General features: G+C 34.4%; 4 protein-coding genes across 9 annotated transcripts; all 4 read left to right on the top strand.

Moving 5' to 3' along the window:
* Positions 1 to 2,519: 2,519 nt before the first annotated feature.
* Positions 2,520 to 3,649, top strand: LOC111488179 (probable WRKY transcription factor 23). Its single transcript, XM_023135846.1, has 3 exons — positions 2,520 to 2,839; positions 2,966 to 3,112; positions 3,191 to 3,649. Exons 1-3 carry the CDS (start codon positions 2,520 to 2,522, stop codon positions 3,621 to 3,623), a joined length of 900 nt encoding a protein of 299 aa, XP_022991614.1. The 3' UTR covers positions 3,624 to 3,649.
* A 1,063-nt stretch (positions 3,650 to 4,712) lies between these two features.
* Positions 4,713 to 6,863, top strand: LOC111488345. Of its 4 annotated transcripts, none has more exons than XM_023136039.1 (5): positions 4,713 to 4,875; positions 4,962 to 5,025; positions 5,542 to 6,127; positions 6,280 to 6,418; positions 6,507 to 6,863. In XM_023136039.1, exons 3-5 carry the CDS (start codon positions 5,593 to 5,595, stop codon positions 6,517 to 6,519), a joined length of 687 nt encoding a protein of 228 aa, XP_022991807.1. In that variant the 5' UTR covers positions 4,713 to 4,875; positions 4,962 to 5,025; positions 5,542 to 5,592; the 3' UTR covers positions 6,520 to 6,863. The 4 variants fall into 4 exon arrangements, with proteins under 4 accessions (XP_022991807.1, XP_022991808.1, XP_022991810.1 ...); XM_023136040.1 differs by having other exon boundaries at positions 4,721 to 4,875; positions 5,495 to 6,127; XM_023136042.1 differs by lacking the exon at positions 4,962 to 5,025 and having other exon boundaries at positions 4,721 to 4,875.
* A 3,407-nt stretch (positions 6,864 to 10,270) lies between these two features.
* Positions 10,271 to 13,043, top strand: LOC111488787 (probable glycerol-3-phosphate acyltransferase 3). The gene is made up of 2 exons (XM_023136700.1): positions 10,271 to 10,997; positions 12,045 to 13,043. The coding sequence occupies exons 1-2, from the start codon at positions 10,278 to 10,280 to the stop codon at positions 12,918 to 12,920; spliced, it is 1,596 nt and encodes a 531-aa protein (XP_022992468.1). The 5' UTR covers positions 10,271 to 10,277; the 3' UTR covers positions 12,921 to 13,043.
* A 956-nt stretch (positions 13,044 to 13,999) lies between these two features.
* LOC111488092 (probable pre-mRNA-splicing factor ATP-dependent RNA helicase DEAH3) lies at positions 14,000 to 18,633 on the top strand. Of its 3 annotated transcripts, XM_023135723.1 has the most exons (7): positions 14,009 to 14,503; positions 15,561 to 15,763; positions 15,877 to 16,961; positions 17,360 to 17,485; positions 17,571 to 17,809; positions 17,897 to 18,015; positions 18,239 to 18,633. In XM_023135723.1, the coding sequence occupies exons 1-7, from the start codon at positions 14,204 to 14,206 to the stop codon at positions 18,363 to 18,365; spliced, it is 2,199 nt and encodes a 732-aa protein (XP_022991491.1). In that variant the 5' UTR covers positions 14,009 to 14,203; the 3' UTR covers positions 18,366 to 18,633. The 3 variants fall into 3 exon arrangements, with proteins under 3 accessions (XP_022991493.1, XP_022991494.1, XP_022991491.1); XM_023135726.1 differs by lacking the exons at positions 17,897 to 18,015; positions 18,239 to 18,633 and having other exon boundaries at positions 14,002 to 14,503; positions 17,385 to 17,485; positions 17,571 to 17,707; XM_023135725.1 differs by lacking the exons at positions 17,360 to 17,485; positions 17,571 to 17,809; positions 17,897 to 18,015; positions 18,239 to 18,633 and adding an exon at positions 17,258 to 17,353 and having other exon boundaries at positions 14,000 to 14,503.
* Positions 18,634 to 18,695: the final 62 nt, after the last annotated feature.

Consider the following 18,695-nt stretch of genomic DNA (forward strand, 5'->3'; position numbering starts at 1 on the left):
CAACTCTTGGAATGCCTTTAGCAGCTTTATTTCGAGGCTATATAAAGTCATGTATGTTGTATTTGTAAGTAGACTTGGAAAATATATAGTAAGAGAAGCATTTGTGTTTTTCTTTAGCCAATAACTAAGTTTATTTGCAATTCTATGTAGTTTAGGTTGCATGTAGAATCATTCAAGCTCGATATGATCAATCTTTCTTGTGGAGTGATTCGAATCTCAAATAATGTTGTTGCCTTAAGATATTCGATCAACAAGGATATCTTTGAGATATCTCAGCTAATTATTGTAGTAAAATATGAAAGTTGTAAGTTTATGAAATTTTATAGGCTATAATATAAAGTTATTTTGTAGGTTAAACTTAGAAAATGCAACAGCAGAGTTAAGTTTGTATGCCGTTTAGATTGTATGGTTAGAATTATTTAAACACGACTTGATCGATAGTTAGAATTTCAAACCAATGTTGTCGAATAATAAAATAATATAAATTTTATAGATTTTAATTTTTTCTAAAAAAAAAACAAAAAAAACTCGTGGAAAAATACAAATTTAGAAGATGGGGCACGTGCGAAAGGTATGACAGGTCATCATCGAAATCGACGGATAAGTGCAGGCCAACGTCTTCGTCTCGTCGTGGAGCAGCGGCTAACCATTCGGATCCGGATTCTATCGTGGATCCGTATCTTCTTTTTTTTTGCCCGTTGCATTTGTTTTGCTCGGCGCTTCGGTCCCACATCGGCGACCTTTCGGCTCAACGGTCATTTATCTTTTTCATATTCTTTATATCCAAAAATTTTGATTTTTTTTTCTAATTTTATATTATTATTTCTCTAGGTTAAAACCTATATTATTTTTTTTTTCTCAAAATAGTTATTTCAATTTTAGGCTTAAAATTCTTACTTTACATTATAAATTTAATATTAAAATTTTATATTACATTTTCCGACTAACACATTATTATATACGTACGTCGAAAACATATTCGACATATATATATTGAATGAACTTTAAAAATGAAATAAGATTTAAACTTATTTAAATTAAATGTGAAAAATGACATGAAAAAACCGTGGTCATGTATTAAACTTGAATAAAATGAAATTAATACGAGTAGATAAGTAGCTAAGATGAAATGATATTACATTTAGGCATTTGCACTTTGGTCTTGTAACAACTCAAGTTCATCGCTAGTAGATATTGCTTGTTTTTGTTTTGACAAAAACAGTTTAAACCCAACACTAACCGATATTATTCACTTTTGCTCGTTACGTTTCATCGTCAGGCTCACAGTTTTAAAATATGTCAACTAGAAAGAGGTTTCTACACCCATATGAAAAGCAGTCCGAGGTGATTCCAAGAATTAGGTCTCGGACTCATCGATCACAAAATCAAATGAACCTAAATAGCCTAAATGGTAAGAATCAAGTGAGCCTATTTGACCATTGAGTTCTTAAAATTGAGCTATCGAGAAGAAAAGTGCACCTTATTTCAGAAAGTAGTGACTTTCAATTCTTTTAAATCTTTCTTAGTTATCCTATCATCAAGGTTCCTCTCATTCAGATATGATATCGATTCATTCTTGTACCTCTCATTTACTCGGGTGTGACAGAAGAAAAAAAAATACTACACCATTTTCAATTGTTTAAAAATTTTAATGTTATCAACTTTCACAAGATAACGTGGGCCAACTAGCGTCCTTTTAGTATTATTTGTTCGCATATTCAGAAAATTTTCAGAAAGTCACCCTATATAGAATTATTGAAATAAGGTACACTAATCGGAGTTTTTATGATTAAACCACCGAAAAGAAAACGTGCGTTACTGATATAGATATTAAAATTTTATTCTTTTAAGTACTCTTAATTTTCGAATATGATCTTATTTCATTCATGTATCCCAATTATCACGCGTCACTTTTGATATATGCTAATATATATACTCAAATAAATAAAAACTATTATCGAATGGAATCTTTATTTCCGTCTTTTCAGAAAGATTAATTGAATTCATCACGGATCAATCTCGATCGCAATGATTTTGATGCGTTAGAATAATAAATACAAATACAAGAACATTAATTTTCATAAAGATTTGGATATCTTTTTTATTAAATCCTTAAAGAAAAAAAGAAAAAAGGAAAAGATTGAAAGAGATTGTGAACGAATGGGGAGACAATGAAGCAATATCGGGATTGAGAAAATAATAAAAAGAATTATATTTATTACGCATGCTCACCAAACGACGGCGTTTTCATGATTTAGCCGCATATACTTCACGTGCGTCAAAACCCCGTTCAGACCGACCGGTTACCACCCCAGTACGACGTGTCGCACCTTCTCTTCTGTTCTGTCGGTCCTCGTATTTGTTTTCCACTCCCATTGTCGGGTGACCTACAATTGCCGGTCACCTATCCCCCAATTCCCATTCATTGTTCTTAAATTCCAATTTTTTCTCTCTATAAAATTCTCATTCTCCCCCTCTCACTCTCTCTAGATTTTATTATTATTATTATTTTAATGAAGATGGAGGAGGTGGCAGCAGCTGATTCATTGCGGTTTCCATTTCCCGAGCACAAGGGTTATCTCGGGTTCATGGAGATGCTCGATGTTGATCAAGAATTTTTATCCCAATTTGATGTGTTTTCGACGTCATCTTTGTCGTCTTCTCTGATTTCAAATCCTATCGAAAATTTGGAGATTTGGAATCAGTGGCCAACTACACCAAATTATTCATCGTCGATCTCGTCGACGTCGAGCGAGATCGTCAATGATGAGGTGATCGAGCCAAAGCTAGAGAGAGAAAAGAAACAACATTCCCGACAAACCCTAAAAACGGATAAGCAGTGAGTGCTTTGTTTTCTATTTTTGTAATTTTTTTTAGAGGATTTTCATCTCTATGAGAAATTAATTGAACTTTTACGATTGTCTAAATTTTATGTTTTAATATTATGTTCGGGTGGAAAATATAGGTCGAAAACAAGGAAAACGAGTCGGAAGAAAAAAGATCAAGAACCAAGATTCGCGTTCATGACAAAAAGTGAAGTCGATCATTTGGAAGATGGTTATAGATGGAGAAAGTACGGTCAGAAAGCGGTGAAAAACAGCCCTTACCCTAGGTAAATTTTCAACATGAATTTCTACCGTATGGGGATTTATATACTTTCCTAACAATTTCTTTTACTCTCGTGTTTTAGAAGCTACTATCGTTGTACTAATGTAGCATGCAATGTAAAGAAACGAGTGGAGAGATATTTAAAAGATTCAAGTATTGTCGTCACGACCTACGAAGGCCAACACACTCACTCTAGCCCCAACAACATGGCACGAACAACCTTCTTTCCTCCGCCCATCTCAACCGCCCTCTACAATGGCTCTGCAATGTTCACCACCGCCACCACAACCCCGTCTCTCTTCCACTACCAAAATGGTCATAATTCGAACTTTATCAACCACCCAAAGAGCTTCGTGGCATCATCATTTCATCCACCGTGTGACGTTGCATCCTCCAATCATGCTAATCAATTCTTTGCTGCCACGATCAACCATAGATTATTTCAAGATATCGCTCCTTTTCAATACAATGAATTGGCATGGAGAGATTGTTCGATCTCACAAAACCCAACCTAACTCAATGAATCGTGTTTATAGGTAAATTATATATAACAAAGTTATTGTATACATATCGACTCTTTCAATGTTTTCTAAATAGGTTTTTTTAGTCTACTTTTAATTGGGGTTTACTAATAAAATCGAGACGTCGATATTGTAAGTGTTATACACGAGTGTAAAAGCAACATAGAGTCGACAATTGTTGAACATCTTTTAATTAAGGTTATCAACCCACTTATTTTTCTTTTTCATCCTTAAATTCAGAATTTAGAATTTAGAAGATGCTTTAATTAATCATTAAAATTTTTAAATTTCATGTTTAATAAATTTAAAAAATTCAAAACTTCTAAACCAAATAAATTTTGTAACCTAGAGTTTATAATTTAATTCATAAATTTTTTAAAGGCAAATATAATTTGAATTGGGTCGGATTGAAATATTTTTTAAACCTAATATAATTCAACCACAAAAAGATTTGAGCGGAATTGAATCGAGTTGTCTGATAGGAAATTTTTGTTTTTCATCAGAATAGTAAAATATTTATTTATTTATTTCTAAATATTAATATATATTTAAAAAAGTTAAAAATTATTTTTAAAAAATTAGTGGGATAATAAATAATGGAAAAAAAAACAATAATTTATGCATTTTCCTTCCACCAAAATTGGGCATACACTCAAACCCACATAAAATTTAAAATATCTCATTGAATAGCCCACTAGAATTTGGGCCACATTTTTTTTTTTAATTTCCCTATTTATAATTAATAATTTCTTCCACCAACTTTATAATGTTTTTTTTTTCATTTAATAAATTATATATATATATATTCTACCTGAAGGTTTAAGAATTAAGTGATATTATCTCACAAAAACATTAAAAAAAAATAATTTTAATTTTAATTTTAATTTTAGTTGAGTTCAAAATTATATATATTAAAAAAGCTTTATTCTATGAGAAGCAAATATAATTTTGTTTTCATTTTTAATAAACTAATTTTTAATTCAACAAAATAATTAGCATTAAAAAAAAAAAAAAAAAAACAAATTCCCTCAAAGAACTGAAAAAAAAAACGAAAAAACAAAATAAAAAACTTTACCGGTTCTGGAAATTTCCAAATGTGGCCGACGATTTCATAATCAACCGGGACTGATCGTTTCCTTTGGTTTTTGACCCGTTTGGAGCAAATATAAATATCATCCAAGGATTGACTCAGTCATCCGTCGCCGTCTCCGATCAGGACAAATTCTCACGCTCCAGTTTCATAAAGGTTTACTTTCATAATTTCTCCATGTCCCATTTCATTAAAATATTTTTATTTTCCAATAATGCATTTTTTGATGTCCTGATGATCAGACAAGAACTGTAGCGAAATCGATTTGGATTTTGTCGGTCTGAGCTGAATACCGATTGAATTTGGGTAGGTTTTTACTGATTCCTCGCTATTGGGTTTCTGGATTTTTCGATTCGACTCATTCTAGGTTATTTTCGGACTTGTTTGTTCGTTCCATTTAATGTTTATGTTTATGTTTAATCGGTTTCTTTTTAGTTTTTCATAATTTCTGGGATGATGTTTTTCTCATTTTTTTGTGTGTTTTGCTAAATTTGTTTTGGCATTACCAAAGCTGTTCTTGTTTGGCTATTGGTATCGAAATATTGGTGTCGGATTCTTACCAATGCTATGTTAATTGTTGTTTTCTTGCTTATTTTGTAATTTAAGAGACTTATGGGTTAGATTCTTTGGAGGTCCCTTTGATGTTCTTGAGATTGACCTTCTCAGTATGGTTCAGCTATTTCACGGATTTTGAAGTTTTGCATTTGCAATATGTTGGAAATTTCATTGTATTGAAGTGGGAGTGTTCTTCTTTTTCTTCATTGTCATGTTACAGCGATTCAGGAATTCGCATTAGGATTGAACGTTCATCTTTGATTGCAGAGTTCGAGTGAATTTTGGTTGTTTTAGTTGAAAGGCTATGAGATTGAGTACATGGCTTTAAGAGAAAGGGATCTCGCGTTTGATCTCGAAAGTGGGGGGAGGATTGGTGAAGAGGTTGGAAGTGTGGAACCAAGTTCAATTAAACGAGATGTAAAGAACATTTGGAATAGGTTGACAGAGGATACACTGCTAAAAGATGAGCTAGTCGTAGCGTCGAACAGTAATTTTGCTAATTCTGTTGCCGATGTTGTTGCTGATGTGAACGTAGAATTGTTGATAGATAAGAATTTGGAAGGAGAAGACGATTGTGAAGCTTTTGCGCATGTCGAGAAAACTAATGCTAGAGGGAAGCATAAGAATAAGAAAAAGGCTCTGAAGCCACCACGGCCGCCCAAAGGTCCTTCTCTTGATGCTGCTGATAGAAGGCTGGTGAAGGAAATTGCAGTAATTGCCATGAAAAAACGTGCAAGAGTCGAGCGAATGAAAGCATTGAGGAAGTCAAAAGCCGAGAAAACATCTTCCTTCAATAGTTGCATTCCTGCCATGATTATCACATTTCTGTTCTTCCTTGTAATCATCCTTCAAGGTTAGCTTATTATAGGTCCTATACTGCTTGGTCTTGAAAATTCGAAGTTCGAGAAGGGTGTTCTTGGTGTCGTGTCCTTCAATCTGGTTATCAGTTTGTGCCTTCTTTTAGCATTATGTTCTTAAGGGAGTTTTATTCGACCGTGTTTACAGGAATAAGTTCCCGAAGCAGTCCGATGCTGCAGGGGTCACCCGAACCTGCTGTTGATGGTAGTAGCGGTTTCATTTCCGTTCAGTACATTAAAAGCTTTCCTCCAAATGAAAGTAATATGGCAAATCCCCCCGATGTTAAGTGCGTATTGCTAGTGAATGGTTATGGTTTATTGAATATAAGTTTCCAAGTATTCCTAGTCTAATTTTGTACCATCTTGTTGATGCAGTTCTGCTGCATAACTCGTTTCTGGTTTTGTTCCCCTTTAAGGCGAAAAGGGTGGCTGATTTGAGGATCTTTTTGAAGTTGATAGCCTAGGAGCCAGCTTGCTGGCTCTTATGGCCATGATTTTTGAATAGTTACTTCGATGCGCCGTTGCATCCGACTGATCTGTATATAAATACGAAGAAACATCGAATTTTTCGTTTTTTTTTTTTTTTATTGTAATCAGATGCTTTTATATCTTAATTTTATCTTAATAATTTATATTGGAAAGTTCATGGTGATGTTCTTGGATGTAGGTAGCTGAACCTACATAAAAGGTATGGCAGACAGTCCTGCTTGCTTCCAGGCTTTCTTTTGATGAGTTGAGTTACGAACTTTTTCCTTTCAATTTAGCTAACAAACCTGCAGGATAATGATGATATGTTTGGATGATGCTTAACCCTCTACACCTTTGATTTGCTGCTGGTAGATGATGTTCATGCCGTTCTTCGAGGATAAACAGGTACGATCGACCACTGGCCAATTGATTCTTGAATTTGTTAGATTTATGAGCATATCTCTTGAGTTTCAAATCAATGAATGTGGGATCCCATATTGATTGGGGAGGAGAACGAAACATTTATTTATAAGGATACGGAAACCTCTCTCTAGCAAACGTATTTTAAAACTTTGAGGGGAAGCCCAAAAAGGACAATATCTCTTAGCGGTGAGCTTGGACCACTACAAATGGTATTAGAGTTAGATACCGGACGGTGTGTCAACGAAGACGGTGAGCCTCGAAGGGGGTGGACATTGGGCGGTATGCCAGCGGGGACGCTGGGCCACGAAGGAGAGTGGTGGATCATGAGATCCCACATCGATGGGAGAGAGGAATGAAAGCCAGCGAAGATGTTGGACCTCGAAGGGGGTGGATTGTGAGATCCCACATCGGTTGGAGAGGAGAATGAAGCATTCTTTATAAGGGTTTGTGTTTGTAAACCTTTAGGGGAAGCTCGGAATGGAAAGCCCAAAAAGAACAATATTTGTTAGCGGTGGGCTTGGGCTGTTACAACGAAGCTTTGAAACTTTCCAAGATTTCAGGTATTAGACAGCAAAATGATATTGTGATTTTATGTTCAAAGCTAAGCTTGAGCTCTACACATAGGCTTTTGTCTTGCAGAGAAACAAAAGCTTCTGACTTTGACACCAAACTTGGTCTCTGTCATTTTCTTTTGTTAACCCCATCTTCATCATGGATTCGTGTATGAAAACATCCCGTGTCGCCTCTACAGGGACGATCCTCGCAGCATAACAGCTGACACAAAAAGATTATTACTGAAATCGTTCTCGATGAGTCGTTAAATGTAAAGAAATTTTATCTCCGAGTTGTGCTTCATCAATTAGATTAATTCTGAGGTGAAGAAGGTGATCTTGAGCAGATGCTCTTTAGTTTCCTTGTGAAAGTCTTGACCGTGGTGGATGCATGCACTCTCATGTCTACCTGCCTCTCGAGTGTTGACTTTGATACGACAACCCGAAGCTCAATGTTGGCATCTTTTGTCGAAGGAGTACAAGATTGCAACATCGTGGATGCAACTCGAGAGGTCGAGACTTGTGAAGGAGCCATTCTGAAAAAGTTCTATCTTACCCAATTAGGTAGTAATTGAAAGTCAAAAAGGCAATGAAAGTTACTACCTATATCAACAAAGTATACTACTTTTTTTCGGTGACTCAATTATAGGACCACCATGATTAATCTGTTCTATTACGAACAATTTTACGTTGAGCGGCTTCCTAGGAAACCAAACATATTCGAAGGATTCGTGTTAGTCTTTAAGGATAGTATTTACTCTTAAAAATAAGGAATAAATAGCGTGTCCAATGCAGGGAATAGGCATAGATCATTAGATTGATACTCATAATAAATTCTCACTGAATTAAATCTTAAAAACTCGTTTAAAAATGTAAAATTAAACATTAAAATAGTTATACGAACGGTCGCTTTTATAATAAAATACTTACAAATAAACTTCTTCACTAAAATCACTCTCAAATAAATTATTTTCATTAAAATCACTCCCCAACAAATACAGTATTAAATCTCTATCATTTTCTCAATTAATATTGATATTTTAAAGTCAAAATTTATTATAAAATTGAAAACTTAGGTATGTAACTTAACAGCCTATAGTTTTGGAGGGTTAATTTGACTTCTATTTGTTCAACATTTATTATAACTTTGACAGTCTTTTTTATTATTATTATTATTATTCTAATAATAGAAGATTTTTATTATGATATTTGAGTAATTTTAAAAATATGTTGGTTAATATTGCTTATATTAATAATGTACATTTTTTTTATACATAAAAAGTATATAATAACAATAAATGACTAAAATAAAACGGGTATTTAATTATGGAGACGGGAAGGAATAAGATGATTTAATTTGAAAAGTATACAATTCAAATATTAATTTCTTTTATTTTTAATCCAACAAAAATGAATGTTGTAATTTATTGAATGTTGAATGTCATTTATATCACTACCCTATGTTTTGATTCATGATTTATAAATTTATTTATTAACTATGTCCGTGCTTTAATTATAAATATTTAATTTAATTTTTTTTCTATATTTTTTATTGATTTATTTAAATATTATTTTGTTCTTTAAACTTTTAAATTCAATATATTTTAAAATCTATGAAACAAAAAACAGAAGCAAAAAAAAAAAAAAAAAAAAAAAAAAAAAAAAAAAAAAAAAAAAAAAAAAAAAAAAAAAAAAAAAAAAAAAAAAAAAAAATGAAAAGAGTATTTCCCTACTAAATGCAAAAATTAAAAGTGAATAATTAAAAAAATTGTTTGACAAGGATTCTATTTTTAAAAATAATTTTGTATACATTTTTTAAGAAAAAAAATGTAATTTTTAAAAAGTAAAAATTCAATTTCAAAAATAAGAAATAGAAAATGATTTTGCTTTTAGTATTTTAATTTTGAATTATATATATATTAAAAATTATTCGAATTTAGATAATCAAATAAATAAACTTATTAATTTTTAAAAAAATGAAATTAAATGATTAACAAATTAGGCTCAAATTAAATAACTTAAGTTGAAGGATTAATTTGAATATTAATTATATTAGTTATTACAATAATTAATATTAGAAGGTCAATACCATTATTATTATTATTATACTAAATTAAATATATTTTTACTAATTTAGCTAATTAAATATTATAAAAGAATGCGTTTACAATGCCAACATGACTATAGCTCAATAATCAATACATCTATTCATTAACTTGAACATAGCTCGGCTAGTCATGAATTGTGATCGAGAAAAAATATTCTCTTTTCTCGAGATTTAAACGTTCATATCTCCACCACCATTCGAGCATATCTACATTTTTATGCTTAAATTGGTAACACAAATTTCATCTTTTGTTATCATTTGACTCGTAATTGTATTTTTCCGTCGTCTATCGAGTCTATTAGCACGGAAAATTCAAACATTAATCATATGATTTTTCTATATCCACTTCAAAATTAATTACTTGGCACTTTTTTTCTCTCTCTTTTGCTAAATTATTGACTAAAATATTCAAACTTTGTGCGACATTAAATGCAAATGGAAAATAAGGAAGTAGGAGAGGGTGGCTTGAAGAAGCAACAACAATGGCAAATCATGTAATTAAACCCATGACCAAGGGCAATAACAAATCAAAAACCCTATAAATAAACCACCTTTAAATCTCTGTTCTTTTCAGACAGTTCCAGAGACCAAAACAACATGAATTCCACTCCCTTCTTCGTCGTTAAAGCTCTCTTCCTTCTTTTCCATCGAATTTTCTCTAAAAAATTCCGGCGAACAGCCACCGCCACCGCCGGCGTTCACCAGAAATACCAAAAAGACCCATCTCCGGCGAAACTCAGCGGCGGCGAAGGAAAAGTTCTAATCTTTAACGTGGAAGAGGCTTTATTAAAACCCTCATCGCCATATTTCTTCTCTTACTTCATGTTGGTGGCTTTTGAAGCAAGTGGGGTAATCCGTGCGACAGCTTTGTTGATGTCGTACCCTTTGATCCGACTTGTCGGCCAAGAAATGGGATTGAAAATTATGGTGATGATTTCATTTATTGGGGTTAAAAAAGATAAGTTTAGAATTGGGTCATCAGTTTTGGGTAAGTTCTTGATGAACGACGTCGGATTGGAGGGTTTTGAGGCAGTAAAAAAAGGGAGGAAGAGAATTGGGTTCAGTAATTTTTTCCCACAAGTCATGATAGAGAGCTTTTTGAGAGATTATTTGGAGGTTGAGGAAGTGGTTGGAAGAGAATTGAAGGCTTTTTGTGGGTATTTTGTGGGTTTGATGGAACCAAAAGTGAAGCCTTCTTCATTATCTCATTTGATTCATCATCAACAACAAGAACAACAAGAACAAAATGGCAATTTGATTGGGATTTGTGGCTCTCAAATGGGTTATGATTTTCAGCTCCTCTCTTCCATTTGCAATGTAAGTTCTTTAAAAAACCCTAATTTTCCGTTCGTGGTTCGTAACGATTTCAATTTCTTGATAGCTTTATCGTTTTTTTTTAACAAGATTTAGTAATAGAATAGAAAATTATAGATGCAAATAGTGAGATCCAGATTGGTTGAAGATGGAAACGAACCTATAAAAATTTAGTAACAGTGATATCATTCATCTGGATACGAAAACAAAACATTTTTTTATAAGAGTATGGAAAACTCTCACTTGACACTGACAACTATATACAGACAATATCTACTAACAGTGAGTCAAGACTATATATTTATGTCTATTTGAATAGTTTTCTGAATAATTATATGGAACAAATAAATCTTTTCAATTATTTTAGATGGAAACTTTTGAGTTATCCTTTTGAGATTTTTTTTTTAAATAAAAAAAATTAGTAGTCTAAGTTTATTTATTTATTTATTATAAGTTTACACATGTATGGACAATATTTATGATAAGATTACACATGTATGGACAATATTGAGTCAACGTAGCTAAATAAAGTCAAATAATTAATGGTTTTCTTATCTAAAAATAATTAATGGTTTCCTCATAAATTAAAGTTAAATTATAAAATTCATATATTGATGTTTTTATTATATAGTTAAGCAATATATGAATAATTACTTTAAAGAAATTAAAAATATATTTAGAAAATTCCTATATATATATATTCTAACTGTCCGACAAGAAAATCAAATTAAAACACCCTATCTTGTCTTTAATAGTTTAATAATAAATATTTTTAAAATAATTTATTTCCAAAAAACATAAAATATATAATATATTTTTGCCCATCTTGTCATAAAATAGTTTAGATATATATCTATATATCTCTAAGTCATATCATTCATTAAAGAACTTATTAAATTTTTTATGTTGTAAATTAAACTCGAAAATCATTTATAGTAAAAATAGATATTCATTTAATAATATATTTTAAAGAAGTACCGTTGTGGCTTTTTGAATTAATTTAATGTCCGAAGTAAGATTATTATGACTGACGATGATCTTTGCAAACAGGAAATCTACACTGTGAGTGAAGCTGATAAAAAAAAGTGGAAGACGCTTCCTAAAGACAAATTTCCGAAGCCGTTAATCTTTCACGATGGAAGACTGGCCCTAAATCCAACTCCTTTGGACACTCTTGCCGTTTTGACGTGGCTCCCGTTTTCCCTAATTCTTGTTTTTATTAGAATCTTTGCTTATATATGTTTGCCTTATAATTTATGTGTCCCTATCGGTGCTTTTAGTGGGATGCACCTCACTGTTTCGATCCCCGTCGAAAAAACCAAAACCAAAACCAACAACAATCAAGGTTGTTTATATGTTTGCAACCATAGAACGCTTCTCGACCCTCTCTACATTTCAGCTGCATTGAGAATCAACAACCCTTTAGCAGTCACCTATAGTCTAAGTCCAGTATCAGAATTCTTCTCACCAATTAGAACTGTTCGATTGACTCGAAATCGCGCTCGAGATGCAACCTTAATGAAAAGATTGTTATCAAATGACAATTTGATTATATGTCCTGAAGGAACCACTTGTAGAGAGCCATATCTCCTAAGGTTTAGTCCGTTGTTCTCGGAGATTAGTGAAAAAATAGTCCCGGTAGCAAACGACACACATGTGACTATGTTTTATGGGACGAGTGCAAGTGGGTTTAAGTGCTTTGACCCATTCTTCTTCTTGATGAACCCTTCACCATCTTACACTATTAAGAAGCTGGACATGGTTGATGGCTTGTTTGCATCACATGATGATACCAATTCCACAAAGTTTGATGTGGCCAATTGGGTGCAAAGTGAGATTGGTAAGGCTTTGAAATTTGAGTGCACCAAACTTACTAGGAGAGATAAGTATTTGATTTTGGCTGGCAATGAAGGGATTGTACATTGACACATAGTTCATAAGGTAAGTATATTTGTGACATATCATTAATTATTTGATGTATTTATATTCGATATTTTAGAAGTTTATATAGTTCAATGTGTATAAGATATGGTATTCATCTTTCCATTATATGATCGTTACGAGTGATGTCTTATTAAGAGGAGATAAGAAGATATACGTGATTAATTTATCGACACTGAATTATATTATAACTATATTATAACTGATTTTGCATGAAGTAATTATTTCACTCAAATTTAAAATCATACCCAAACAACCACTAAGTACTTTGACCCTCGTGGAACCTTTCTTCCGGTCCAATTGAGCTCTAGATATATTGGATTTGGCTTAAGTGTTGGTTTGACCTAAGCTAGTTCCACTTCGGGTTTGCATCCATCTCGAGCCTTTTTTTTTTTTTTTTTTTTAGTATTACGATTGAGATCTCGTGAACGGCGGTCGTAACTATAACGGTCTTAAAGTAGCGAAATCTTTTATTGGGTAAGCTCCGACTTGCACGAAAGGCCTAACGATTTCCACTATGTCCAAATTCAACCTAGGACTAGTTTGAAATTTTCTAGAGATGGGATCCTATTGGATCCGTTCCCCTTTATTGGGCCGTGTTAGACCACATATAAATTGGGCCGTATTAGACCACATATAAATTGGGCCGTGTTAGACCACATATAAATTGGGCCGTGTTAGACTACATATAAATTGGGCCGTGTTAGACACATATAAACTGGGCCGTATTAGACCACATATAAATTGGGCCGTGTTAGGCACATATAAATTGGGCCGTGTTAGACACATATAAATTGGGTCTTGTTAGACACATATAAATTGGGCCGTGTTAGACACATATAAATTGGGCCGTGTTAGACCGCATAAATTGGGCCGTATTAGACCACATACAAATTGGGCCGTATTAGATCTCATATAAATTGGGCCGTGTTAGACCACATACAAATTGGGCCAGGCGCAAAGCAATTTAAGCGGTCCAAAGTCCTGACGGCGTAATTAAAATGCTTAAAGTGGCATTCGAGGAATTAATAAGAAATTGGGGACTGACTGTGAAATTCTGGAAAGTTCTATATAATATAACGAAGGCCACTTCTTTCTCTCCCTTCTTCCCTCGAATTAGGGTTTCGGAATTTTGCAGTTCCAGAACCAGGCCCCTTCAATCGCTCTTCCGATAAAGCAAGTTTTGGCCGGGACCTGTCTTGCGGTTGAGGTAGAATACAGCTCTTTTCTTCGGCTATTTCCGTATCTCTGTGCCGGCAAGGGTTTTGATGGGTGCGGAGAGGAAGAGGAAGGTTAGTTTATTTGATGTGGTGGACGACACCTCTGTCTCCCCGAAGATTCACAAATCGAACGGTGGAGGAACGGCGTTGAACAATGGCGGTGGCAATGCGGGCAGTAGTCTGATCAACAGGTGGACTGGGAGGCAGTACTCGCAGAGGTACTTTGAGATTTTGGAGAAGAGGAAGACTCTGCCTGTTTGGCATCAGAAAGAGGAGTTTTTCCAGGCTTTAAAGAGCAGTCAGACTCTCATATTGGTTGGTGAAACTGGTAGTGGTAAAACTACTCAGGTTAGTTGGGGAAAGCGTTCTAATGTTTGATGTGTTGATGATTGTATGTTTTCGAGACTGCAAGTAACTTCAGAATTATTTGCAACTTCCCCTTCTGTCTTGGACGCAGGCTTTTAGTTTTTTCATTAACTTCCATTCAGGCTGTTAGTTTTTTTCTTCGACTTCTATTCTAATTTTTTTTTTTTTTTTTTTTTTTTTTTTTTTTTTTTTTTTTTTTTTTTTTTTTTTTTTTTTTTTTTTGTTTATTGTGATTCTTTAGATTCTGTACTGTGTTTTTCGAGCCAATGTCAGGCTTTATTAGGGGTGCTTTGGTTAGAAGGACCTTTGCTCTTTAGTTTGATTGTGGGGTAATGGGTTCTCAGGAAGGATTTACATACTTCATCAGTCTAGGCCAAAAATGTACCTAATAATGTATACTTAGGATTTGTGGTTTTCTTTTTCTTGTTTAAATGCTCGGATTATATCCTAATTTAATCCTGAACTTTCATTTTAACCTGTTTTAGCTCTTAATTTGCGAATATTATTTTTGCACTAGAATAATTGGCCTTACCCTCCCTTGAGAAGTGAACAAACTATGGGACGACTTCGAATATTACTTAAAACATTTAATCTAGTTACTGTCGTTTAATTTCTTTAATCTTTAAGAAAAATCTAGCTGGGTACCGACTAAATTTATATGTGAGCCACATATGTTGAGTATGGTATGCGAGTTGGTTAAGATATATGTTCGATAGTATGGAAAGTTCTCTGATTTCTTAAGCTCTTAGATCGCATCAGAATGGGGCCAAGCGGATATTGGGGTTTATTTATTTTTATTATTATTATTTTAATAGGGTTTAGAAGGTACTAGTAATTATTTTTCGTTATGAAATTTTGTTCATGATTTTTATTTTGGTTGCGGTGTTGTATATGAAAAATTTTAACTTGATTTTGGAAATCTGGACATGGAGTCTCTAGACAACTTGTTTGCTTTTCAGTTAAGCTCTGTCTAATGGGTATTTTGTTTGAGATAGTCTTGTTATTCTGATGTCCAATGTGGTGATTATGCCTGTTACAGATTCCTCAATTTGTTTTAGAAGCCGTTGACCTGGATAGTCCAGATAAACGTAAGAAGATGATGGTTGCATGCACTCAGCCTCGTAGGGTGGCAGCAATGTCAGTTTCTAGACGTGTTGCTGAAGAGATGGATGTGACTATTGGAGAAGAGGTGGGTTACAGCATCCGTTTTGAAGACTGCAGTAGTGCCAGAACAGTATTGAAGTAAGTTCATTCTTCTTAGTACCTACTCATCAGTGTTGTTATCTCTTCCCTCGATGATTTGAAATTTTATTCTTTACATGATTGTAAATGTTGGTACTTTTTATGGGTGGCAGGTATCTGACTGATGGTATGCTTTTAAGAGAAGCAATGACAGATCCTCTTTTAGAAAGGTATAAGTTAATTATTCTTGATGAGGCTCATGAAAGAACATTAGCAACGGATGTTCTTTTTGGACTTCTGAAAGAAGTTTTGAAAAATAGGCCTGACCTAAAGCTGGTGGTCATGAGTGCCACACTTGAGGCTGAAAAGTTCCAGGGTTATTTTAATGGTGCTCCACTTATGAAAGTTCCTGGTAGGCTTCATCCAGTGGAAATATTTTACACACAGGAACCTGAAAGGGACTATCTTGAAGCTGCTATTCGGACAGTTGTACAGATTCACTTGTGTGAACCTATAGGTGATATACTTGTTTTCCTCACTGGTGAGGAGGAAATTGAAGATGCATGTCGCAAAATAAATAAAGAAATTTCAAACCTTGGCGACCAGGTAGGGCCTGTGAAAGTGGTGCCTTTATATTCTACTCTTCCTCCAGCTATGCAGCAGAAGATCTTCGAACCTGCTCCACCTCCTGTAAAAGAGGATGGACCTCCTGGAAGGAAGATTGTGGTTTCCACAAACATTGCAGAGACTTCATTGACCATAGATGGCATTGTCTATGTTATTGACCCTGGCTTCTCAAAACAGAAAGTTTATAATCCTCGAGTACGCGTGGAATCATTACTGGTATCTCCTATATCAAAGGCCAGTGCACATCAGAGATCTGGTCGTGCTGGAAGAACTCAGCCTGGAAAATGTTTTAGACTTTACACAGAAAGGAGTTTCCAAAATGATTTGCAGCCACAGACATATCCTGAAATTTTGAGATCAAATCTTGCAAATACTGTTCTTACCTTGAAGAAATTGGGCATTGATGACCTTGTGCATTTTGATTTTATGGATCCACCTGCTCCTGAGACTTTGATGCGAGCTTTAGAAGTTCTGAATTACTTGGGTGCATTGGATGATGAGGGTAACCTAACGAAGCTTGGGGAAATAATGAGTGAATTTCCATTAGATCCTCAGATGTCAAAGATGCTCGTTGTTAGTCCAGAATTCAAATGTTCAAATGAAATACTATCAATTTCTGCCATGCTTTCAGGTACTTCAGCCCTCTCTTCTGCAATTTTTTAAGTTTACCATTTCTTTCGAGTTCTATTTAGTGTGTACGTCATATGCCCATGGTTCTTAAACAGTGGGCAGGATGCATCAAAGTTTGATGCATTTTTATTGGCGTGGCATGTTTGCAGTATATCTGTCATGTCTTCTAACTAGTAGTTGTTAGAACACAATTTTGTCACACTAGGTTGTCATCAGCAACTATCTTCTCTGGTTCCATGCCCTCAGATGGCATGCACCATAAGATTTCTCAGTCAGTGCTGATGTAGTTAGTTGCAGTTTCTCAGTATTATCTCATGAAGCAAATGGTCTCGTCTTGCATCTATGCATCTGCTGACCTTCCCTGGGCCTCCTGTGTGTGATTACCAATTTCTTTCTTAGTACCCAATTGCTTTGTCCGGCCTAGGGAGGCTCAAAAGGCTGCTGACGAAGCGAAAGCTAGGTTTGGCCACATTGATGGAGATCATCTAACGCTCTTGAACGTGTACCACGCTTACAAGCAAAACAGTAAGTATTTATGGTCTTCACTTTGACCTTTTCAATTAATTACATTCAATTTTGATGGATTCCTAAAGCAATTATTATGTCACAGATGAGGATCAATCATGGTGCTACGAAAACTTCATCAATCACAGGGCAATGAAGTCTGCAGATAATGTCAGGGAGCAACTAGTCCGCATCATGGCTAGGTTTAACCTCAAATTATGCAGCACAGATTTCAACAGCCGTGAATACTACGTAAACATAAGAAAGGCAATGCTTTCTGGGTATTTCATGCAAGTAGCTCATCTGGAGCGGACTGGACACTACTTGACAGTGAAGGACAACCAGGTATGGATTCTTTTCTTAATGTACCAGATCATGGTAAACCCTGCACTTTCAATGCCTGTATTTGGGATTAACAAATCTGTTCTACAGGTGGTACACTTGCATCCATCAAATTGCTTGGACCATAAACCAGAGTGGGTCATTTATAATGAGTACGTCCTAACGAGTAGGAATTTCATCCGTACCGTGACGGATATCCGGGGTGAATGGTTAGTCTCTCTCGCTGTAATGCTAAATGCTTGTATCCAGAAGCAAGTTTATTTGTATATACTTTTGGTCTGGTCTTATGCATTAGATCTTAAGTATTACTTGCAAGTTAATCCTTGCTACACATGATGCAAGGATGTTCTTTTTTCAAACTAAAAATCTTGCACTAATAACTGAGTTGATAGCAACAACGTTGATCTATTCTTCCTGTTCTTGTCACAACAGGTTGGTGGACGTAGCAGCACACTATTACGATCTGGCGAACTTCCCTCTATGCGAGGCCAAGCGTGTTCTCGAGAAGCTTTACAAGAAACGAGAAAAGGATCGTGAGGAAAGCAGGAATAGAAAATGAGTTTTTTTGTTTAAACCCATTCTATCGTCTGAGATTCCGACTTGGCATTTCGTCCATGGCAGATAACTATCAGCTGAGGAGCGGAAGAAATTGGTTGTACTTCTATACTGTTAAAATAGGAAGGCAGTGTGTTTAGGGTTCATATAGTCCCAAAACAACATACTTGTTAGGTTTTGATTTTCAAACTCAGTGGTTTCTGATTGCTTTTGTGTTATTTTAATGTATGAAATCTAAAAAGTTACAAGTCTACTCACGCTTCAACGCTTCAGCACAAACTTTTCATGAATGTTCTGATGTTATGATCAAAGCATTGTGTACAGCACATACCTG

This window comes from Cucurbita maxima, unplaced genomic scaffold, assembly GCF_002738345.1.
Source record: "Cucurbita maxima cultivar Rimu unplaced genomic scaffold, Cmax_1.0 Cma_Scf00013, whole genome shotgun sequence".
NCBI classification, from domain to species: Eukaryota; Viridiplantae; Streptophyta; class Magnoliopsida; order Cucurbitales; family Cucurbitaceae; genus Cucurbita; species Cucurbita maxima.

Coding starts and splice junctions, on each gene's coding strand:
- LOC111488787 (XM_023136700.1), top strand. CDS start 10,278: ATGAATTCCACTCCCTTCTTCGTCGTTAAAGCTCTCTTCCTTCTTTTC. Junction 10,998..12,044: donor TCCTCTCTTCCATTTGCAAT/GTAAGTTCTTTA, acceptor CTTTGCAAACAG/GAAATCTACACTGTGAGTGA.
- LOC111488092 (XM_023135723.1), top strand. CDS start 14,204: ATGGGTGCGGAGAGGAAGAGGAAGGTTAGTTTATTTGATGTGGTGGAC. Junction 17,486..17,570: donor CCACGCTTACAAGCAAAACA/GTAAGTATTTAT, acceptor ATTATGTCACAG/ATGAGGATCAATCATGGTGC. Junction 18,016..18,238: donor ACGGATATCCGGGGTGAATG/GTTAGTCTCTCT, acceptor TTGTCACAACAG/GTTGGTGGACGTAGCAGCAC.
- LOC111488179 (XM_023135846.1), top strand. CDS start 2,520: ATGGAGGAGGTGGCAGCAGCTGATTCATTGCGGTTTCCATTTCCCGAG. Junction 2,840..2,965: donor ACCCTAAAAACGGATAAGCA/GTGAGTGCTTTG, acceptor TGGAAAATATAG/GTCGAAAACAAGGAAAACGA. Junction 3,113..3,190: donor AAAAACAGCCCTTACCCTAG/GTAAATTTTCAA, acceptor CTCGTGTTTTAG/AAGCTACTATCGTTGTACTA.
- LOC111488345 (XM_023136039.1), top strand. CDS start 5,593: ATGGCTTTAAGAGAAAGGGATCTCGCGTTTGATCTCGAAAGTGGGGGG. Junction 6,128..6,279: donor CCTTGTAATCATCCTTCAAG/GTTAGCTTATTA, acceptor CCGTGTTTACAG/GAATAAGTTCCCGAAGCAGT.